Source organism: Gossypium hirsutum, chromosome A05 (assembly GCF_007990345.1).
Source record: "Gossypium hirsutum isolate 1008001.06 chromosome A05, Gossypium_hirsutum_v2.1, whole genome shotgun sequence".
In the NCBI taxonomy this organism is placed as follows: domain Eukaryota; kingdom Viridiplantae; phylum Streptophyta; class Magnoliopsida; order Malvales; family Malvaceae; genus Gossypium; species Gossypium hirsutum.
The window spans coordinates 3631301-3647247 of record NC_053428.1 but is presented as its reverse complement, the minus strand read 5'-3'; the positions used below and the strand labels follow the sequence as shown (position 1 = coordinate 3647247).

General features: G+C 35.9%; 3 protein-coding genes across 4 annotated transcripts; 1 reads left to right on the top strand and 2 right to left on the bottom strand.

Annotated features, from left to right (window-relative positions):
* Window positions 1-205: 205 nt before the first annotated feature.
* Window positions 206-9125, bottom strand: LOC107958827 (uncharacterized). Of its 2 annotated transcripts, none has more exons than XM_016894719.2 (11): window positions 7971-9125; window positions 7295-7571; window positions 6993-7178; window positions 6341-6475; window positions 5754-6218; window positions 2966-5254; window positions 2230-2435; window positions 1976-2131; window positions 1507-1738; window positions 948-1261; window positions 206-783 (listed from the first exon to the last, which is right to left on the bottom strand). In XM_016894719.2, the coding sequence occupies exons 1-11, from the start codon at window positions 8726-8728 to the stop codon at window positions 483-485; spliced, it is 5319 nt and encodes a 1772-aa protein (XP_016750208.1). In that variant the 5' UTR covers window positions 8729-9125; the 3' UTR covers window positions 206-482. The 2 variants fall into 2 exon arrangements, with proteins under 2 accessions (XP_016750208.1, XP_016750209.1); XM_016894720.2 differs by having other exon boundaries at window positions 7295-7525; window positions 7971-8108.
* A 3587-nt stretch (window positions 9126-12712) lies between these two features.
* On the top strand, window positions 12713-13311 carry LOC107961355 (auxin-responsive protein SAUR76). Its single transcript, XM_016897509.2, has one exon. It carries the CDS (start codon window positions 12751-12753, stop codon window positions 13120-13122), a length of 372 nt encoding a protein of 123 aa, XP_016752998.1. The 5' UTR covers window positions 12713-12750; the 3' UTR covers window positions 13123-13311.
* A 1028-nt stretch (window positions 13312-14339) lies between these two features.
* On the bottom strand, window positions 14340-15689 carry LOC107961356 (auxin-responsive protein SAUR32). Its single transcript, XM_016897511.2, has 2 exons — window positions 15494-15689; window positions 14340-15278 (listed from the first exon to the last, which is right to left on the bottom strand). Exon 2 carries the CDS (start codon window positions 15219-15221, stop codon window positions 14730-14732), a length of 492 nt encoding a protein of 163 aa, XP_016753000.1. The 5' UTR covers window positions 15222-15278; window positions 15494-15689; the 3' UTR covers window positions 14340-14729.
* Between the last annotated feature and the right edge of the window lie 258 nt (window positions 15690-15947).

Below are 15947 nucleotides of genomic sequence, written 5' to 3'. Positions count from 1 at the left end.
TGATATGGCAGGAAAGGAATAATATGATCCATGGTAAAAGTCCAAGGCAATTTCAAAATTTATTTGTTCAGCTAAAAACATTGATTAGAGATAGAATGATTGATAGTAAAATAGTTGTAAATTCTCAAAACCACAAAACCAACTAACAATTTTGTTGTCGAGAATAGAGATTAGGAGAGATGACTCTCTGTAATCAGATTTGATATGTAACAACAGTTTAATTTCTCTATTCATACCAACAGTTTATTTTTTTCTCAAAAATGAAAAATCCGGTTATGAACTTCATGACACACTCAAAAGATTTGACCTTTCAAAACTCACTAACTGTACACTGCTATCATACCTATGCTTCACTTCCTCTCCTCACATGCATTTACAAATATTTACCTAAAATACAAAAACTAGGCAGGCACCATTACACAAAACTATGACCCAAAAATGCAAAGCACTTTGTGGCTAAGGCTGCTGCTGCTATTCTAACCCTACAATTCTTCTTTGAGGTTCTTGTGCTCTAGAGGTTGTCTTGGATATACAATAGTTGCCAACAATAAAGCAAATGCAACACCCACTACTCCACTAAATGGTTGAAAGGGGTAAGCTTCAGTTACCCACAGAGGATGGTTGGCCTTATAAATTAGGAACCCACTCGTTTGTAGAACAAAACTTGAAGCCATTATTCCAGTCCGCAACCCAATTGGAACCGAGAGGCTGCCCTCATTTCTTTGCCGAATGCCTGATAGTGCTAATGATAAAAGCCATAACCCTGGTATCACCATTAGAGACCTACAATTTCATTGAACCACAGTATTGGCGATTGTTAGCATTGACCTTTTCTTTTTCTTTTCAAAAATTAAATTTACAGATCTATACAATGTAATTGCACCAAAAGAATACATCATAATGGAAAAAAAGCGGAAACGAGTTGCAAGAGAGAAAGATAATGTCACCTCTGGAACAAAGAAAATGCAAGTCCTGATATAATAATTCCACAATGATAGCCAAAATCTGCAGCAATTTCATCAGGTAGCCATGACCTAAAAACCAGTTCTTCAACAAGCACAATGCCAGTTGCAGTAGCAATTCCTCGAACAGCAAACACAAGCAGTTTCCCATAAACTTTGAGCCTAGCCAATAAGTCCAAAGAGGATGGAAGAGGATTTGAAGGCCAAGACCAACTGACACAGCCAAGCAAAGAATTTACAGATTGTATTGACACTACGAGTATGACTCCTCCAATCAAGCCCATGAGAAGACCTTTGATCTGCAACCAATAATATAGATATTAACTCACTCTATCCATTACAATAGCAGCTGATATCCATTAAAGATACGATTTCTTCTCAGAATCAAACCCACAGTCGACCAGGCACGGAAAAGCAACAACCTCGAAGATATAAACCAACATGCATTGTAAGAATCAGAAGCTAACATAAGAGATAGATATCAATAGCCCTCCAACTAGATTTTTCCTTTTTCCCAATAAAAAGTTTAAGCAAGAATCCATACCGTTGATGATGTCAACTCCAGTCCATACTGCTCATGTGGATTTTGATAGCCACGTATTCTTTTACCCCATAACATGACAAGTATCATGAGAGCAACATAAAAGCCAAGAATCGAAACAAGTTCAGCAAACTTGGCGGGAGTTTTTTTGGTCCAGCTCTGCACAAGAGCTGGAAGCAATGGAACAATAACTGGTGACCACAAAACAAGAACCATGCTGACAAAGCCAAGAATCCTTTGGAAAGAAAAAGCAAGACACGAGGAAAAGAACAACATTAGTACAACAGGAGATATAAATCAGGAATGTCAAACATGTATGGCGACTTTTAAAAAGTTCTAAAACATTTAGCATAAGCCTCAACAAAATTGATCCAAGTTATTCTTAATTATAAATCGAAATCAAATGCGTAGAAAGAGAAAGTTGGGAGGGTTAAAGCAAAGGTGGTCGGGAAGGTTGCCAGCCACTTAATACCTTTGGTATAAGGGGCGTTCAGCTATATGCAGAAATGTGATAAGCCTATCTGTTAGACTCATTGCACCACGTATACCACCCCAAAGCAAAGCAATTTTACCAACTAGCCTCAACACACCGCCCCTTTGTCCCAAATCTGCTAACATAGCAACCAATCTGCTGACAAAGACAAGTGTAAGTAGAGTTCCGAAGAAAACAAAACAAACAGACAACTTCAAATACAACAGAAACGTATATCAGGCATATGATAAGACCTTTCTTGATCCAATTCACCATCCTCCTTCATAGGCACAACAGGACCAGCAACTGACAAGGCTTTCTCAGCAAGACTAGTGACCATGTTAATTTGGTGTTTGTCAGCTACTGCTCCCTCAGGAATTCCAGGCTCCTTATGTTGATGGCCTTTCTCCTTGAAGATCCTGGATGAACTTTCTGCAGTTTCATTTTCTTCAAGTGGATCCTTTGCATTTTATAGAGCAGCAAGAATGAGAACAATACAGTCAGGATAAAAAAGAGGAAGGCACAATCAACATGCATGACATATAACAATTAAAGTTTAAAAGGATGAAATAAAAACCTCTTAAAATGAGTCAGCATTTCTTTGGATGCTCTTGGTACCAGATTGGACAAAGACTAGAATAGGTTTTTACCATTTTGGTGATGTTCCTAAAACTAGTACTAGTTATGGAACCAATCAAGATTCAAAAGGTTCTTTGGGAAAATAATAGATAGAAGTAATTAAATAAAAATAAAATATTAAGCATGATTTCTATGTATTTGTATGTAAAAGGTAACAACAAAATTCAATAGAAGTATGGAACACCTTGCCGATAATAATATAGTTGAAGACCTTTTTTACTTTAAATGTAGCTTAAACTTATAGCAACAAAACAAGGATACCCCTGACAAACAAGGCTTCTGCAGGTGGTTTAAGCCAACAAAAAACATAGAAAAGCTAGTATAAAAAATTCTAAAGAAATTGACTATTACCTTGTCTGGCAGTGGCGCTAGCAAAGCCGATGCTCCTAGAGCAGCTGTAACAGCACCAATCATGACATCATCCTTGTTTAGGGTTTTCAAACCAGTTTCTACCACTTCTTTGCTACTAGGGCTATGCGAAGTACCATTTTGACTAGTTTCATAAACTGGTGATTGATCAATATCGATTATACTAGTTTTCCCATGATTCTTTTCCCTAGATACCTGGGTTTCGTCAGCAGGTTTAACTTCACTTATATACTCATCATGAACCGTAGATAGATCAAAATACTTTCTCAGACCAGCTAAGCTAGATCCTATAATAACACCAACTGGCAGCACTCTCCTTAGATAACTTGTGCTCTGAATAGCAGATGAAATAGCCCTGACAACATTCTCTCCATTAACAGTTCCGGCTTTTACTGAGGAATTGTCAATAACATACTCTTTGCCCTCAAAATCATTAGGCTCCTTATAATCTCCAATGGACAGAGAAACTGCAGTTGCAACTGTTTCAATATCCATAGCAAGTTGAGATTCCATTTCTTCCATGTCAGATGCACTTAGCCTGCGATCAACTTCCACCCTCAAAGAATCCAATATAGTGACTTTTACAAGCTGCATCAATTCCTCTAATCCCTTACCATCCTTTCTAGAATATCCATTTGTATTGTCTATGGTCTCAAACTCTCCAAAAGGGTTGTGCTGTCTTTCAGTATCTAATATCACATATGATGGTTCGATGTAATTTTTCATTTTGCTAACTCCAGCAGCTGGAGCCTCAGGCTCTCTGCTATGAGTTGTAACATCACCAGCAGAATCTCCATTCTCTCCTGGTTGTTCCAAGAGCATCCACTGACCTTCTTCTGGAAAGTAGTCAAACAATAAAGCAGTAGTCGTATCTACATCTAGTGGTTTGGTAGTTTGTTTTGAAAGCAAATATCTCTGGAAGTACTCACTATGAAGAAAGTCCTCATATTGACTTGCATTTATATACGAGGGAGTGCTATTTATGGGTCTATATGAATAATCAGCCACCATTTTACAACCAACTATATGATCATTGTTTATTGGCAAATCCAAACTATTGCCAACAATTTGTTCCTGAGAATCATCACTACCATTCCCCTCTGATGAAACAGGACTTTCTGGGGACTCCTCCTCCAGCCGTTCACTTGTTGAGTCATCCCCTAAGTCTGAACTATTACCATGATCATTATGAATGGGAGGATCATGCAACCTATCAGAAATCATACTCTGGTTATCTTTACTGCCTTCGGTTTCTCTCAATTTGTTATCATTTTCACTGCCCTCTTTTTTTCCAAATGTATCTTGTGTCTCAGGAACAGAATTGGTATTATCAGTCCTAAGCTCACGTCCATCATGAGAACCATTTTCTTCTTTTTCTTCCTCAAATTGAGTAATCATATTTTCTAACACACCAAACACACTGTTAACAGCTACTTGGGTGGAATCATCCATCCCTGTCAGAGCATCTAATGCTTGAGAAACATTGAAGGTTGGAGCATTGGAATCAGTGACGGTAGACTTATTTTGATCGGGTGGATGTTGCAGATCTTTTTTCCGATTATCATTCCTTTCACTTTCCTCTGGCTGGGCTTCAGAAGATCCTGATGGTGCCGCATTATTTTCATCAGTCAAAGAATCCACGACTTTTTCTTCCTTTTGCCGGGGTCTATTATTATACTTCATTTCAACTCGATCTACTCCACCATCTGGGTCTGCTTTGGACTCAACAATTTCGTCTGTGCTACCTTCCTTTTCATCTTGGGTAGTCAAATTAACATTAGTTACTGATCCTGGTTCGATTGAGTCAGCATGTAGAGAAGCCTTTTCACTGTTGAGATCATCACTTTCATGAATTTTTCCCGTTTCACTTGCATCCTTCCTGACTGAAGAAGAAATATCACCTTGATCTTCACTTATTGATTGAGATTGACCTACATCATTGGAGCTTTGCATATTGTCTAACGGCCGAGATTCTGATCCCTGTCCAGCAGTAGCTTTCTCTGAGCCAACTTGATTGTTATCAGTCCCATCTGCCAAACCCTCAGTTCTTTTTATCTCATCTGTAGAATGAGCATCACTAACACTTTCGTGGACTTTTGATTTAAACCCTGATTGCATCTTGGGAATCCTCTCAATACCTTGTTTTAAGTTTGTGCCTTGAGAATGCATAATAACAGATACAGCTTCTGTGAGTTTTTCACGAACATCTTCTGGAACAGCATCTTGCAAGGCTTTCAAAAGCGTCTCACCTTGATTAACAGCAGCCAGGACCTGTATGTACATAGATTATTTAACACACTAAAGTTTATGTCACCAAATTCTTATTTTCAAATACCTAAAGTTCATGTTTCCAATTTCTTAAAGTCATGTCTGCTAAAAATTGATACTTAAAGAACCAAACATGCCACACCATAAAAATAATCAAAAAAAGGAATAACATCATATAAGCTGAATTTCCACTGAAATACTTTTAAAAGGAAAACAAATATAGATACAAAAAAAAAACCAAGAGGAAAAAACATAAAACGATAAAAGAAAATCAAATATGAAAAGACCCCAAACATTTAAATTACTCGTTCAAGAAATATACTATATATCACAAAACATGTACAGTTGACATATTCCTTTCCGACAAGCACACACGCAGAGGAAGTCCTTTAGCATTAGCTTATCATATTGATTGTTCAAAGATGAATATGTATACACATTTTTAAACCCAGAATGATAATATATGTGAGATAAAAGAAACTGCAATGTTTATAAGCCCTACCTTCTGCTTCTCAACTTCTTTCAAAGTTCCAGGCATGGTTACATCAAGCATATTCATAGCTACTTGTGCAGTTTGTAAAACTTGCCCTCTTTCACCATCTTCTAGTTCAGCTTCCTCTTTGGCCAACTCTGCTTCAAGAGGTTTGGACTGTGCTAACATATCATTGTGCACTCTATGCAATCCCTTCTCTTGAAGTTCCATGTCCTTGAGTGAATCTTGTCTGGACTGAAGGTGGATGCTAGGAGCTGTATCACCATCTTCTAACATGCCTCTTCTAGGACCAACGGAATAGCCATTTACAGAATTTAATCTGGAAAGATCCAAAAGCTTCTTAGTGTTTCCACCTTTACCAGTCAACCCACCTTCTGTGAAAGCGAAGCCTTTTGAAGGATTGATGGTGATGTCAACATCTTTTAGAAGAGGATGACGGCCCTTTAGAAGTCCAAGCTCTACCGCAGTAAGCCACTATATAAACCAAATGATACCAATGAAAAAAAATCAATAGCAATATTTATGGAGAAACTTTTTCTGGATCAAAGTCGAAGTTCCAAACCCTCAGATGAGAAGAGAGAAGATGAAAATATTACCTCAATAGTAAGATGATGGCACCACGATACCGTAGCTCTAGATGATGAACAAGAACAGAGGAGCAGGCTGGTAAAAGGATTTTCTGCAATCAAACCACGTGGAATGGAAAATAGTGGAACTGATCCACCATCATTCTGAAAAATAAAAAAGTTCAAAAGAAATTAGGTTTTCCTTCTAAATTTCCTCCTTCACAAGGGAGTTAGGTTCTGAACCAGTGTACACACATGCAGAGGACAGAAACAGGATAAGTACAAGCAATTTCAGGGCAAGTCCTAAAAGACATTTTCCCAATGAGAAGGCAAGATTATATAGCTAGGTTAGGTAGTTAGTTTTTAAAACAAGGTTAGAATGAAATTTGGGAGTTTACCACTGTCTTCAAGGAACTCTAGCTCAGCTCAGTGACTAGGGTTTAATGACACAAAGGAGATATTCAACCATAGCAGTTCTTATGCATGTGTTGCTTCGAACACAGATATACATACGTGTATAGCATGAAAGGAACAGTTTTCATACAAAATAAAGTTGTTTGGCTCTAAATACATCAGAAGAAAGAAAATTATTTGCTCAACGTTTACCATTAAAGCAGGAAATTTTAATAATATCCATTTTCAGCAATTACACAAGAGTGTTTTTTCAAGTTGTAAAAGGTACCTGTATGTAAAGAACTGGAATCTTAACTTTGCCAACTAAGCTTCGTGAACTACATTTTGAGTAAAAGTCTTCTATGGCCTCAAAACCGTAAGAGACCATCGATATTGCCTTATCAAAGTCACGAACAGATTTGGCTGATAAAGCCTTTTCCACATCAAACCCTTTTGCTCGGCCTAGAAATAGTTCCTAGATCATTCATGGGTCAAATTAATTAGTATGGAATGATCAATGGATAATGAAGCATGCATAAACACTGAAGTGATTTTGAGTGAAAAGCTGCAATTTTTGAAGCAATCACCAACCTTATTAGATCGTAGAATATCTACAAGACCACCAGTGAGTTTTTCATTTAAAGCAATGTGATAAGGAGTCAATCTTGTAGCTTCCTCCAAGTCAAAAGGATTATCTATGCAAGCCGCAGCTGTCAAAGGTGTTTTCTCACCAGCTTCAGCCAAGTATTTTGTCAAGATGTTTGCGCCATATCCCCAGCCAACACCCATCAATGTGTTCCATGGTCTTGCCTTATTAACAAACTGTATAGCAGTTGAGATATCATCACTGTCAGCAGCTGTAAACAACCTACATAAATAAAGTCGTTCAGTAAAAATGGCCTTTCAAGAAACTTCAAGGAAAACCAAAACACCCAGCTTATATAAGATAATTCTTTTGGTCTAGAAGCCTAGCTGATAAACTGATCTCTGCTAAAACATATGATCTTCTCTAAGTAAATACTTCCCACTTACTTCACACACATGACAAACATGTTATCAATGCCAATAAACGAAAGAAGTAATGAAATAAATGATGAAACCCTTTGGGTTACATGTTCTGCCTCACCAGACAATCTAAAACCTTGCAGAAAAGCTTGTATTGCCGTTTGTTCAGCTCTAATTTTATTGGTTACTGCTGTTTTCTCCCTAAACCGAATCACAATACTCACTAAACAAATAAATTTCACTTCAGAACTCAATAGCTTACCGAGGAGTGGTGAGTGGCGAGCTGGCGCAACCTCGAGGATTCATAACAACCGGAAAAAACCCACAAAAAACTGCCTCCTTAACAAACGCCTTCACCTTGTCGTCCATACTACCCTCCGCCGTTCCCGGAACCACCAAAACTGTCGTGTCCAATCCATGTTCTTCGCTCAAGTCTAACTTCGCCGGCCAATCAATTGAAATTACACCGCCATCCTCCGTGTTTATACAAAGTCTCTGGTATTCCAACTCATCCGGCTCCTCTCCCCTGATTCTACTCGCCTGTATCATCCTCCCGCTATTTAGCCTCACGAAATGCCTATCTTCTTTCACCAACCTCTCGTTCACATCCTCCATCAGCTCACTCCCTTCGAACGATATAGAAGGGCATCGAAGGATGACGAATCGATTAAACGGCGTCGGACTGGTGAACAAAATCCACTCTCCAATATCGCAGACATTGTTTTCACCTCCGGAAGCTAAATTCAGCCGCGACGATAAATAAAGAGCGACACCGGAAGTTAGACCCAAAACCGGCGTGAGAAGATCGAGCGAAGGAAGGTTCTGGAAAACGTTGTTATCGAAAGAGAAATTGAATTGGCTTTGGAGAGTGGGGTTTGAGCGGAAGAGCTTCAAACTGCGTCGTTTCCTGTAAACGCGAAATTCGCGGATTCGGAAAGGATTTTGAGGGGAGCAAAAGAAGAGGTTGTCGCAGCGGTTTGGCGTAAGACGGAGATTACTGTAACTGGAAGAGAAGCTCATTTATTACTATTTTTTCCTTCGGGAAGGGGAGGGGGAGGATGTGGTAGCGGTGGGGAAATGAAAATTGAGATTCGAGAAGCTTGTATTAAAGATAGGACAAAGACCGGGGGTGGGGGGGAAGAATGGCGAAAGAAAGTTCGAAAAAAGAGTGGATGGTGATGGTGATGGCGATGGAGTGGTGGAGGGTGGTGAGCGGTGAGTGGTGAGGGGAGGCTCTACGGTTTTAGCCGCGAAATCAAGAAAACAACATATGGCGCCTGTTTACCGGTGAAGGATGATGGATCCCACATCGTACTGTGGGTCCCGAAAAGGGCATTTCTGACAAAAGAACTAAAATGAACCGTTACTAGAAAGTTTCGTAGTCGTCGTGTTCAAATGGTATAATTAATTGCAGCTGGTCTTCATCGGGCAATGGAAATTGGATCCTCTTAACCGCCTTCACTTTTACTAAAAGGCGGAAAGGCTTTCACCTAAATCTAAACGTTAGGCCTACAGAGGCTGACGGTGTTAGCCCATGTGATCTATTCATTTTCACGTTTGTTGTTGGAGATTGGAATATATGGCCCAAAAGTCCTTTTTGGACTTCACAGAAAAGTCTTTCCCTTCCTGAACTCAACATACAAACACACCGTTTAGAGGGGATTCAGGACACTAATGTTTGGACTACCTAACTCAAACATTTGGATCCTCATTATTTTTAAGCATTGGACACAAATTGCTGATGCAATTTCACACTTAAACATAATACATGATCTCCGACTTCTCTAGCTGGTCGTGATGATGTTATTTCAAGCTGGGCAGTTAATGGGATATTTAGCATCAAGAAGGTTTATAGCAAGCTTACCAAAAAATCGTATAAATAATATTTTTAAATGATATTTGTATTCTTCTTCAAACCCTTAAATCAAAAGATAAAATGTGCACATTTAAATTTATGTATCTTTAATTATTGCAACCACAATGATAACAATTAAACTAAATGTTAATTAATATTTTATTCTATCTATAAATTATATATATACACAATACAATGAATTCATGTAAGAAAATTTTAAAGCCCGTTTCAATTTTTTTTTTTTTTGGAATTAACTCCCAAATCTGACTAATTGAGAAGTAATCCTAATAAACTTGTTTATCTAATAGAATCCAATGTTCAGAAATATATATAAGAAGACAAAGGCTGTCGTTTAAAATCAGTTAACACTGGTAATTAGTAGCATGATAATGCTAATCACATGCTACATGTCCTCTATAATCATTCAATCATCATCATTAAGCACATGCACAGATGGATCCCATAGGTGAGTGCCACCTTTCTTTTTTCTTCTTTTTTTTTTGGCTCCTTCAAACTTATTTAATTTTTAAATAATTTTCAATCTAAAATTAAAAAAAAAATTATTCTAATCATCCTTCAAAAAACATGATTACTTTTTATTTCAATCTGATCTCAACATAATATATTCTTTAACTTTCGTCCTCTGTTGACATGCATATATTAGCAAAGATTTAGGTCTCAATCGAGAATAGACATTTCTTATGTCTTTTAGAGACATTTCACTTCTTCCACGGTACATGTTTTTGACCAACCGAAAATTGAAATATTAGTAGAATAAGTTCAAAAGTGCAAACAGATCCTGTTGATTTTCCCACGTATAGGAGGATCTTGTTTCCCAAGAAACAATCAAAGTTGCATTTCTCATTCATTGATTCTTGACAAATGAATTGGAAATTTGTGTTATTTTCGATACATCAAAAAACACATAAGTCTTCGATAAATAGATATTGTTGGAATAGGGACAGAAATATATAGAGAGGGAGATATAAACTCCACAGTCCATTCCCTTCTCACCACACATTTTTTTCCCTATCTTTCTATATTAATCTCTAGTTTAATTTAAAAATATTAAAAATATTTTTTTTTCTAATAGAAAAAAATAACATAAACTGACTACATTAACTGGCTAAAATTAATTCAATATCGACACATTACGATCAGCAAGCAATAAGCCTTGCACTAAAATCGGGGATTCTTCAATCAATTGTAAACTTGAATTTTTGGTTACAGCATACTTATTGGCTATATGATCAGTAATTCATTATGATTTCTCGATATATGGTGAATTCTTGATTTTTCACCTCCTCAAAAACTAGTGTAACAAACATAGTTTCACCAAACTACTATTAATGCCTCCACCAATCAAAAGCGATTCCACTAGAAATGTACTATTACAATTTATACCTTTTTGAATCCAAAAAGGGTTTTACTTTTTGAAATTTCTTAAAAAAATATTTCTAATAAAATAACGTAAACCAGGTTTTTCTTTTTACAATAATCGGATCGGTCTTCATAATACACAGTAATATATTACAAAGTAATTTATAAACAATAACAGATTATCTATGAAATCTTAAAAATGTTAGTAGACTCGTATTTTCACGGGTTACTAATTTTATGGTAAGAATCCACATGAGGAGAGTATGGTCGGGTGTGATTGAGGCTCATTTATTAAGTTAGTGGTTCACAATATTTTGGGACATTAATTTGATTCCATGTGTCCCTCACATGCCCTTGTTCATTCGCCGCAAATTGTCTTTATGGACGGATTTTCTTGATTGAAACCCTAAATTTTGTTAATCCCCTCATTATTAAATATTGTTCCCCGAAACCTCATTTGCTATTTTCATATTCATGTTCTTCCTTTCTCCCATCTTTATTCTTAATCATTTTCATAGTGTATATGCTGATCATTCTTATGGGTTTTGTTTTAAAGAGACATCTGATATTAATAAATTCTTATTAAGTTTTCAATCTTTTCCATTTGCAATCATATTCAAAAGAAAATCTTTTAACTTTTGTGAAAGGTGCATTCTTAACACCTTAATTTGTTACACTATTTTCGAATCTTTTGCTTTAGTTCCATTAAAATAAATAAAAACAAGTTTTTATTGAGAAATGAAATCACATGCTCAAGTAATGAAAACAACAACTCTCGTCATGGCCTTTGCATGTGAGGTTGACGAGCAAAAGCTCTGAAACCAAGAGATTCATGGCATTTTATGATGTATATATAAAAATTCTTCCCGGATCCCTATCTTTGTTATTGACATTTGATTTACATGCATTGTTTATTTAGGTTAAAGAAAAGTTTAGCCTTCATTCATCTGAATTATTATATTTAATTTAACTTCTTTATTTTTAGAATCATATAATTTAAATACTCAAAAGAAAATCAAATAAAGAGAAATATATTTGGGTAACATATTTTGATCCGAACAAAATGATATTAAATTATACAAAAAGCTTATTATATGAATGAAAAAAATTGTAATAAATATATTTAATGATAAAATGTAGCTTTAGTTATGATATTTTCGGTAACTACTTAAGTTGGGACTTGAAGGAGCCTTTAAATAATAAAAATATTATGGAGGTGTTTGTACCAAGGGTTGAATTGCATTTGAACTCTTCTACTTAAAAAAATAAGCAAATTAATCCATATGTATTAGATCAAAGAACAAACTAATTATTCTGTTAAAAATTAATTCATGTATCTCAGAATGTCAAAATAAGATATATGTGACATACTACATATAACTTTTTGATTATCATGCTAACCATACTAGTTTTTAATAATGGAAACGAATGAAATCAAAAAAAGACTATTTTGATCTTTAATCAAACATATAATTCTTAATTTACTCATTTTCAAATGTCATAAATAATCTAATATCACTCTTAATATAAAGAGGTGGATGATTATTTTATAGGTAGATAGATAATTAAGGAAGAGAGGATTATTAAAGAACGCTCAACGCCATACGTCAAAGAAGTGCGGCCCACTATCTTCCCACAATTACCGGACCCCACACGTGGGCCCAATAGATCTAGCTGCATTTAAGCAATTTACAATTTCACCCTTCTTCAACTCTTTTTATAAATAAACGAGCCTTCTTCCCCTTAGCTATCTAAAGCTCTTTGAAAATCCATTAAGCCTTCCAAAGAAGAAAAAAAAACAAAGACAATGGCGAAAGGCCGCGACAAGCTAACGAAGCTTAAGTCAGTTCTCAAGAAGCTAAACTCATTCAACAACAAGCAAATCCGCCCTACGTCGAGCTCAGTAGCGGCGTCGGCTTCGGATATCGACAAGGATTCATCGTCGGCAAATCTCCACCCCGTCTACGTTGGAAAATCTCGGAGGCGATACGTTATTAGCTCCGACATTATCAAAAGCCCTTTGTTCCGTGAACTCGCGGAATGGTCGTCGGGCGAAAACGACGCCGTCATCAACGTGTCGTGCGAGGTTGTCTTGTTCGAACACTTGCTTTGGATGCTCGAAAATGCTGATCCTCAGGCTGAGTCCTTGGAAGAACTAGTGGAGTTTTACGCATGTTGACGGCTCGTGCAGACCAAAAAACGAAACATTTCCCGTCCGGTCATTCCCATGGTACCGGAGTTGTATATTATGTAATGATAATATTGTAGAGCATCGCTGTTCATTCTCATTTTTACTTATGTAACATATATGAGAGATTAATGTTCATTTTTTTTTCATAATATTTACAGAAAATGTGTTTTATTTTTATATATGGATTCAATGATTTGATCCGAAACAGAAAAGAGATGTGAATCGCAATCTGTATATGAAACATAGCCAAAAGGAAGAAATCTTTACCTCAAACACATTAATAATGCTTGAAAAGTACAGTACACACAAACTTGGGCCTCCGCATCTTTTATGTTTGGTCTTCCTTTTTCTTTTCTGACAATGTCTATTAATATGAGGAAACTATTTTACAGTGGGATAATATATACTAAAATTTTCTCCATCCGATATAATCTTTTAAATAATGGTACTTTCAAAAAAAAAATTCAAAACATTGATAAAAAATTGAATATACCCAAATCAAAACCGTATTAGTATCCTGTGCTTATCTTAAAACTTGATCTCATATTTATATTAATATTTTTTCAGTAGAAATAAGCATTAAGCAAAAAAAAAAAAAAATCAAGCGAAAATTCTACTAGACTGTAAAATTTCTTGAATAGAAATCGGGTACTCGAAAAGTGTCAAGCCCAATAAAGTATAATAAACAAATTTAGCCGATAAAAACTAAGTTCTGAAAATAAAAATAAAAATAGATATAAAATAATTTAATAAATTTTATTTAACAAAATAAAACTTAAAAATAATTATTCACACAATAAAAACCACCACTCCCCCAACTTCAACAAGTACCCACATTTTGTATTAAAAAATCCAAGTACCCACTTGTTTTTATTTTTATTTTTATTTTGTCAACAATAAGTTTTGTTTTATTAAATTTTCCTTATTGCATTTCTTCCATTTTCTTTTTTCTCTTTGAAAGCAATTTTTTCAGGTGTTAATGGCACTTTGACTGATTGTTTAAATTTTTTTTTCTGTATCATCTATTTTTATCAGTAATCATCAACTTTAAGAAAAACTAATTAGAAAATATATTTTATTTTTTTTATTTTTTTCACCCATGTGACATAAAACTAGTATGAGTTAATTCGCTTTAGATTGGATTCTAAATCAAGCGAACAAAACCACAACCACAAAAAAAATAATAAAAAAATCCACCCTTTGAATATGGAATTAACAACCTCAATAAATTATCACAGAAATTTCAATTTCTCTTCATGGGAGAATAGAATTTCACATGGAGGAAAACCATGCATGGTTGGCCTTTTACAAAGAATATTACAAATTTGTAAGGAAAGGGGTAAATTAAAATACATACTCCATAGGAGGAAAAAACCCGACACCGGATAAATAACAACATTACATAAAATTCAATGATATAGAACTTCTGATAGTAGGAAATAAGTTTAAGACTGTTAATGAAGATAAAGCAATATGAACTTGTCCCATGAGCATATATGTGATATATATGTGTGGAGGTTGGGGGGGGGGGAGGGAGAGAGAGAGAGAGAGAGAGAGAGATATTGGTAAATAAGTTTAAAAATGGTTTAATAATGCTAAAAACAAATTAGGACATGTTCAGAAACAGGGCTTCCTCCTCCAACGTTGTGACTCTTAGGTTGGTTTTGATCTATGTATTTGAGGAGATATTTGAAGGTCTCAATCTCACAAGGGAGAGTAAGGGCACCATTGTGATCATATCCGAATTCCTCCTCAGCTTGTTGGAGCAGTATTTTGAAAACTGGGTGGCTAAGGTAGCTGGTGGGGATGATGAACCTTCGAAGCTCAGGCCCTACATACACTGCGAAATATCCTTTTGGAACATCAGGTGCTGGTTCAGGGCTGTAGCATCCATCCTCGTCGGAATCGCAATACCTTTTTTCTGTTTGAACTTTGTTGATTGATCCCGACACATCCCCGTGGCCATGGTTTCGTTGTGAGTTGTGGGAATTTGGTCGAGACCTAAATGTCGCAGTTTGCCATTTTTGAAGCATCCCTTTGAGTCTAACGATCTGCTTGATTCCCGTCGACTTGTTGCCATGATCCATTGTTGACTCTTCGAGGGTGATTGTGAGAGGAAACCAATGATCAACTGAATCAATTCCCTTTTAAAAAGAAAGCAGGGTTTTCATATTCATGACGTGAAAATTATGATATAAAGAAAAACAATTCCCCTAATATCAGATACTGCATGCAAATTTAACCTTTAATTTGCACATAAATTCTTATCTTCCTTGTCAACTCAAACCCAACCCAGATTTTATTAGATAAAAAAAGGAGTAAAAGAAAACCAACAAAAAAAGAGAGAAAGGGTTGTTACCTGAAAATAGGGGGAGGAAAAGCAGAGAGCCTAAAGAAGGGAAGCCATTGCGAAGGAGGGAATTTGGTATGGTGAAGCAAAGTTTGTGCAGTGAGAGAAATGGGAAATGATTCCAACATCAAACAGGGATCCCCAAAAAAGAATAAATATGTATTGGTTACAGAAATTTCAAAAGTTGTTGTTGTTGTTGTTTTTTCTTTTTTTTTTTTTTAATTTTTGAGATCTGATTATTACTAGTAAATTCGTTGTTTCATTGATTTGTCTGGTCCAAAATTTCTTTGGGTTACGCGACTGTGTCGGAGGTAGGTATGAACTGTTTTTAGTCATTAGTAAAATAAACAACAGAATCGAGTTATCTGAAATGAAAACAGATATCGTAATTATAGCGAAATTTGCGATATACCTCATCTTTAGTCTGTTATAGTTTTAGAGCAGAATTAGATAGACTTAATAA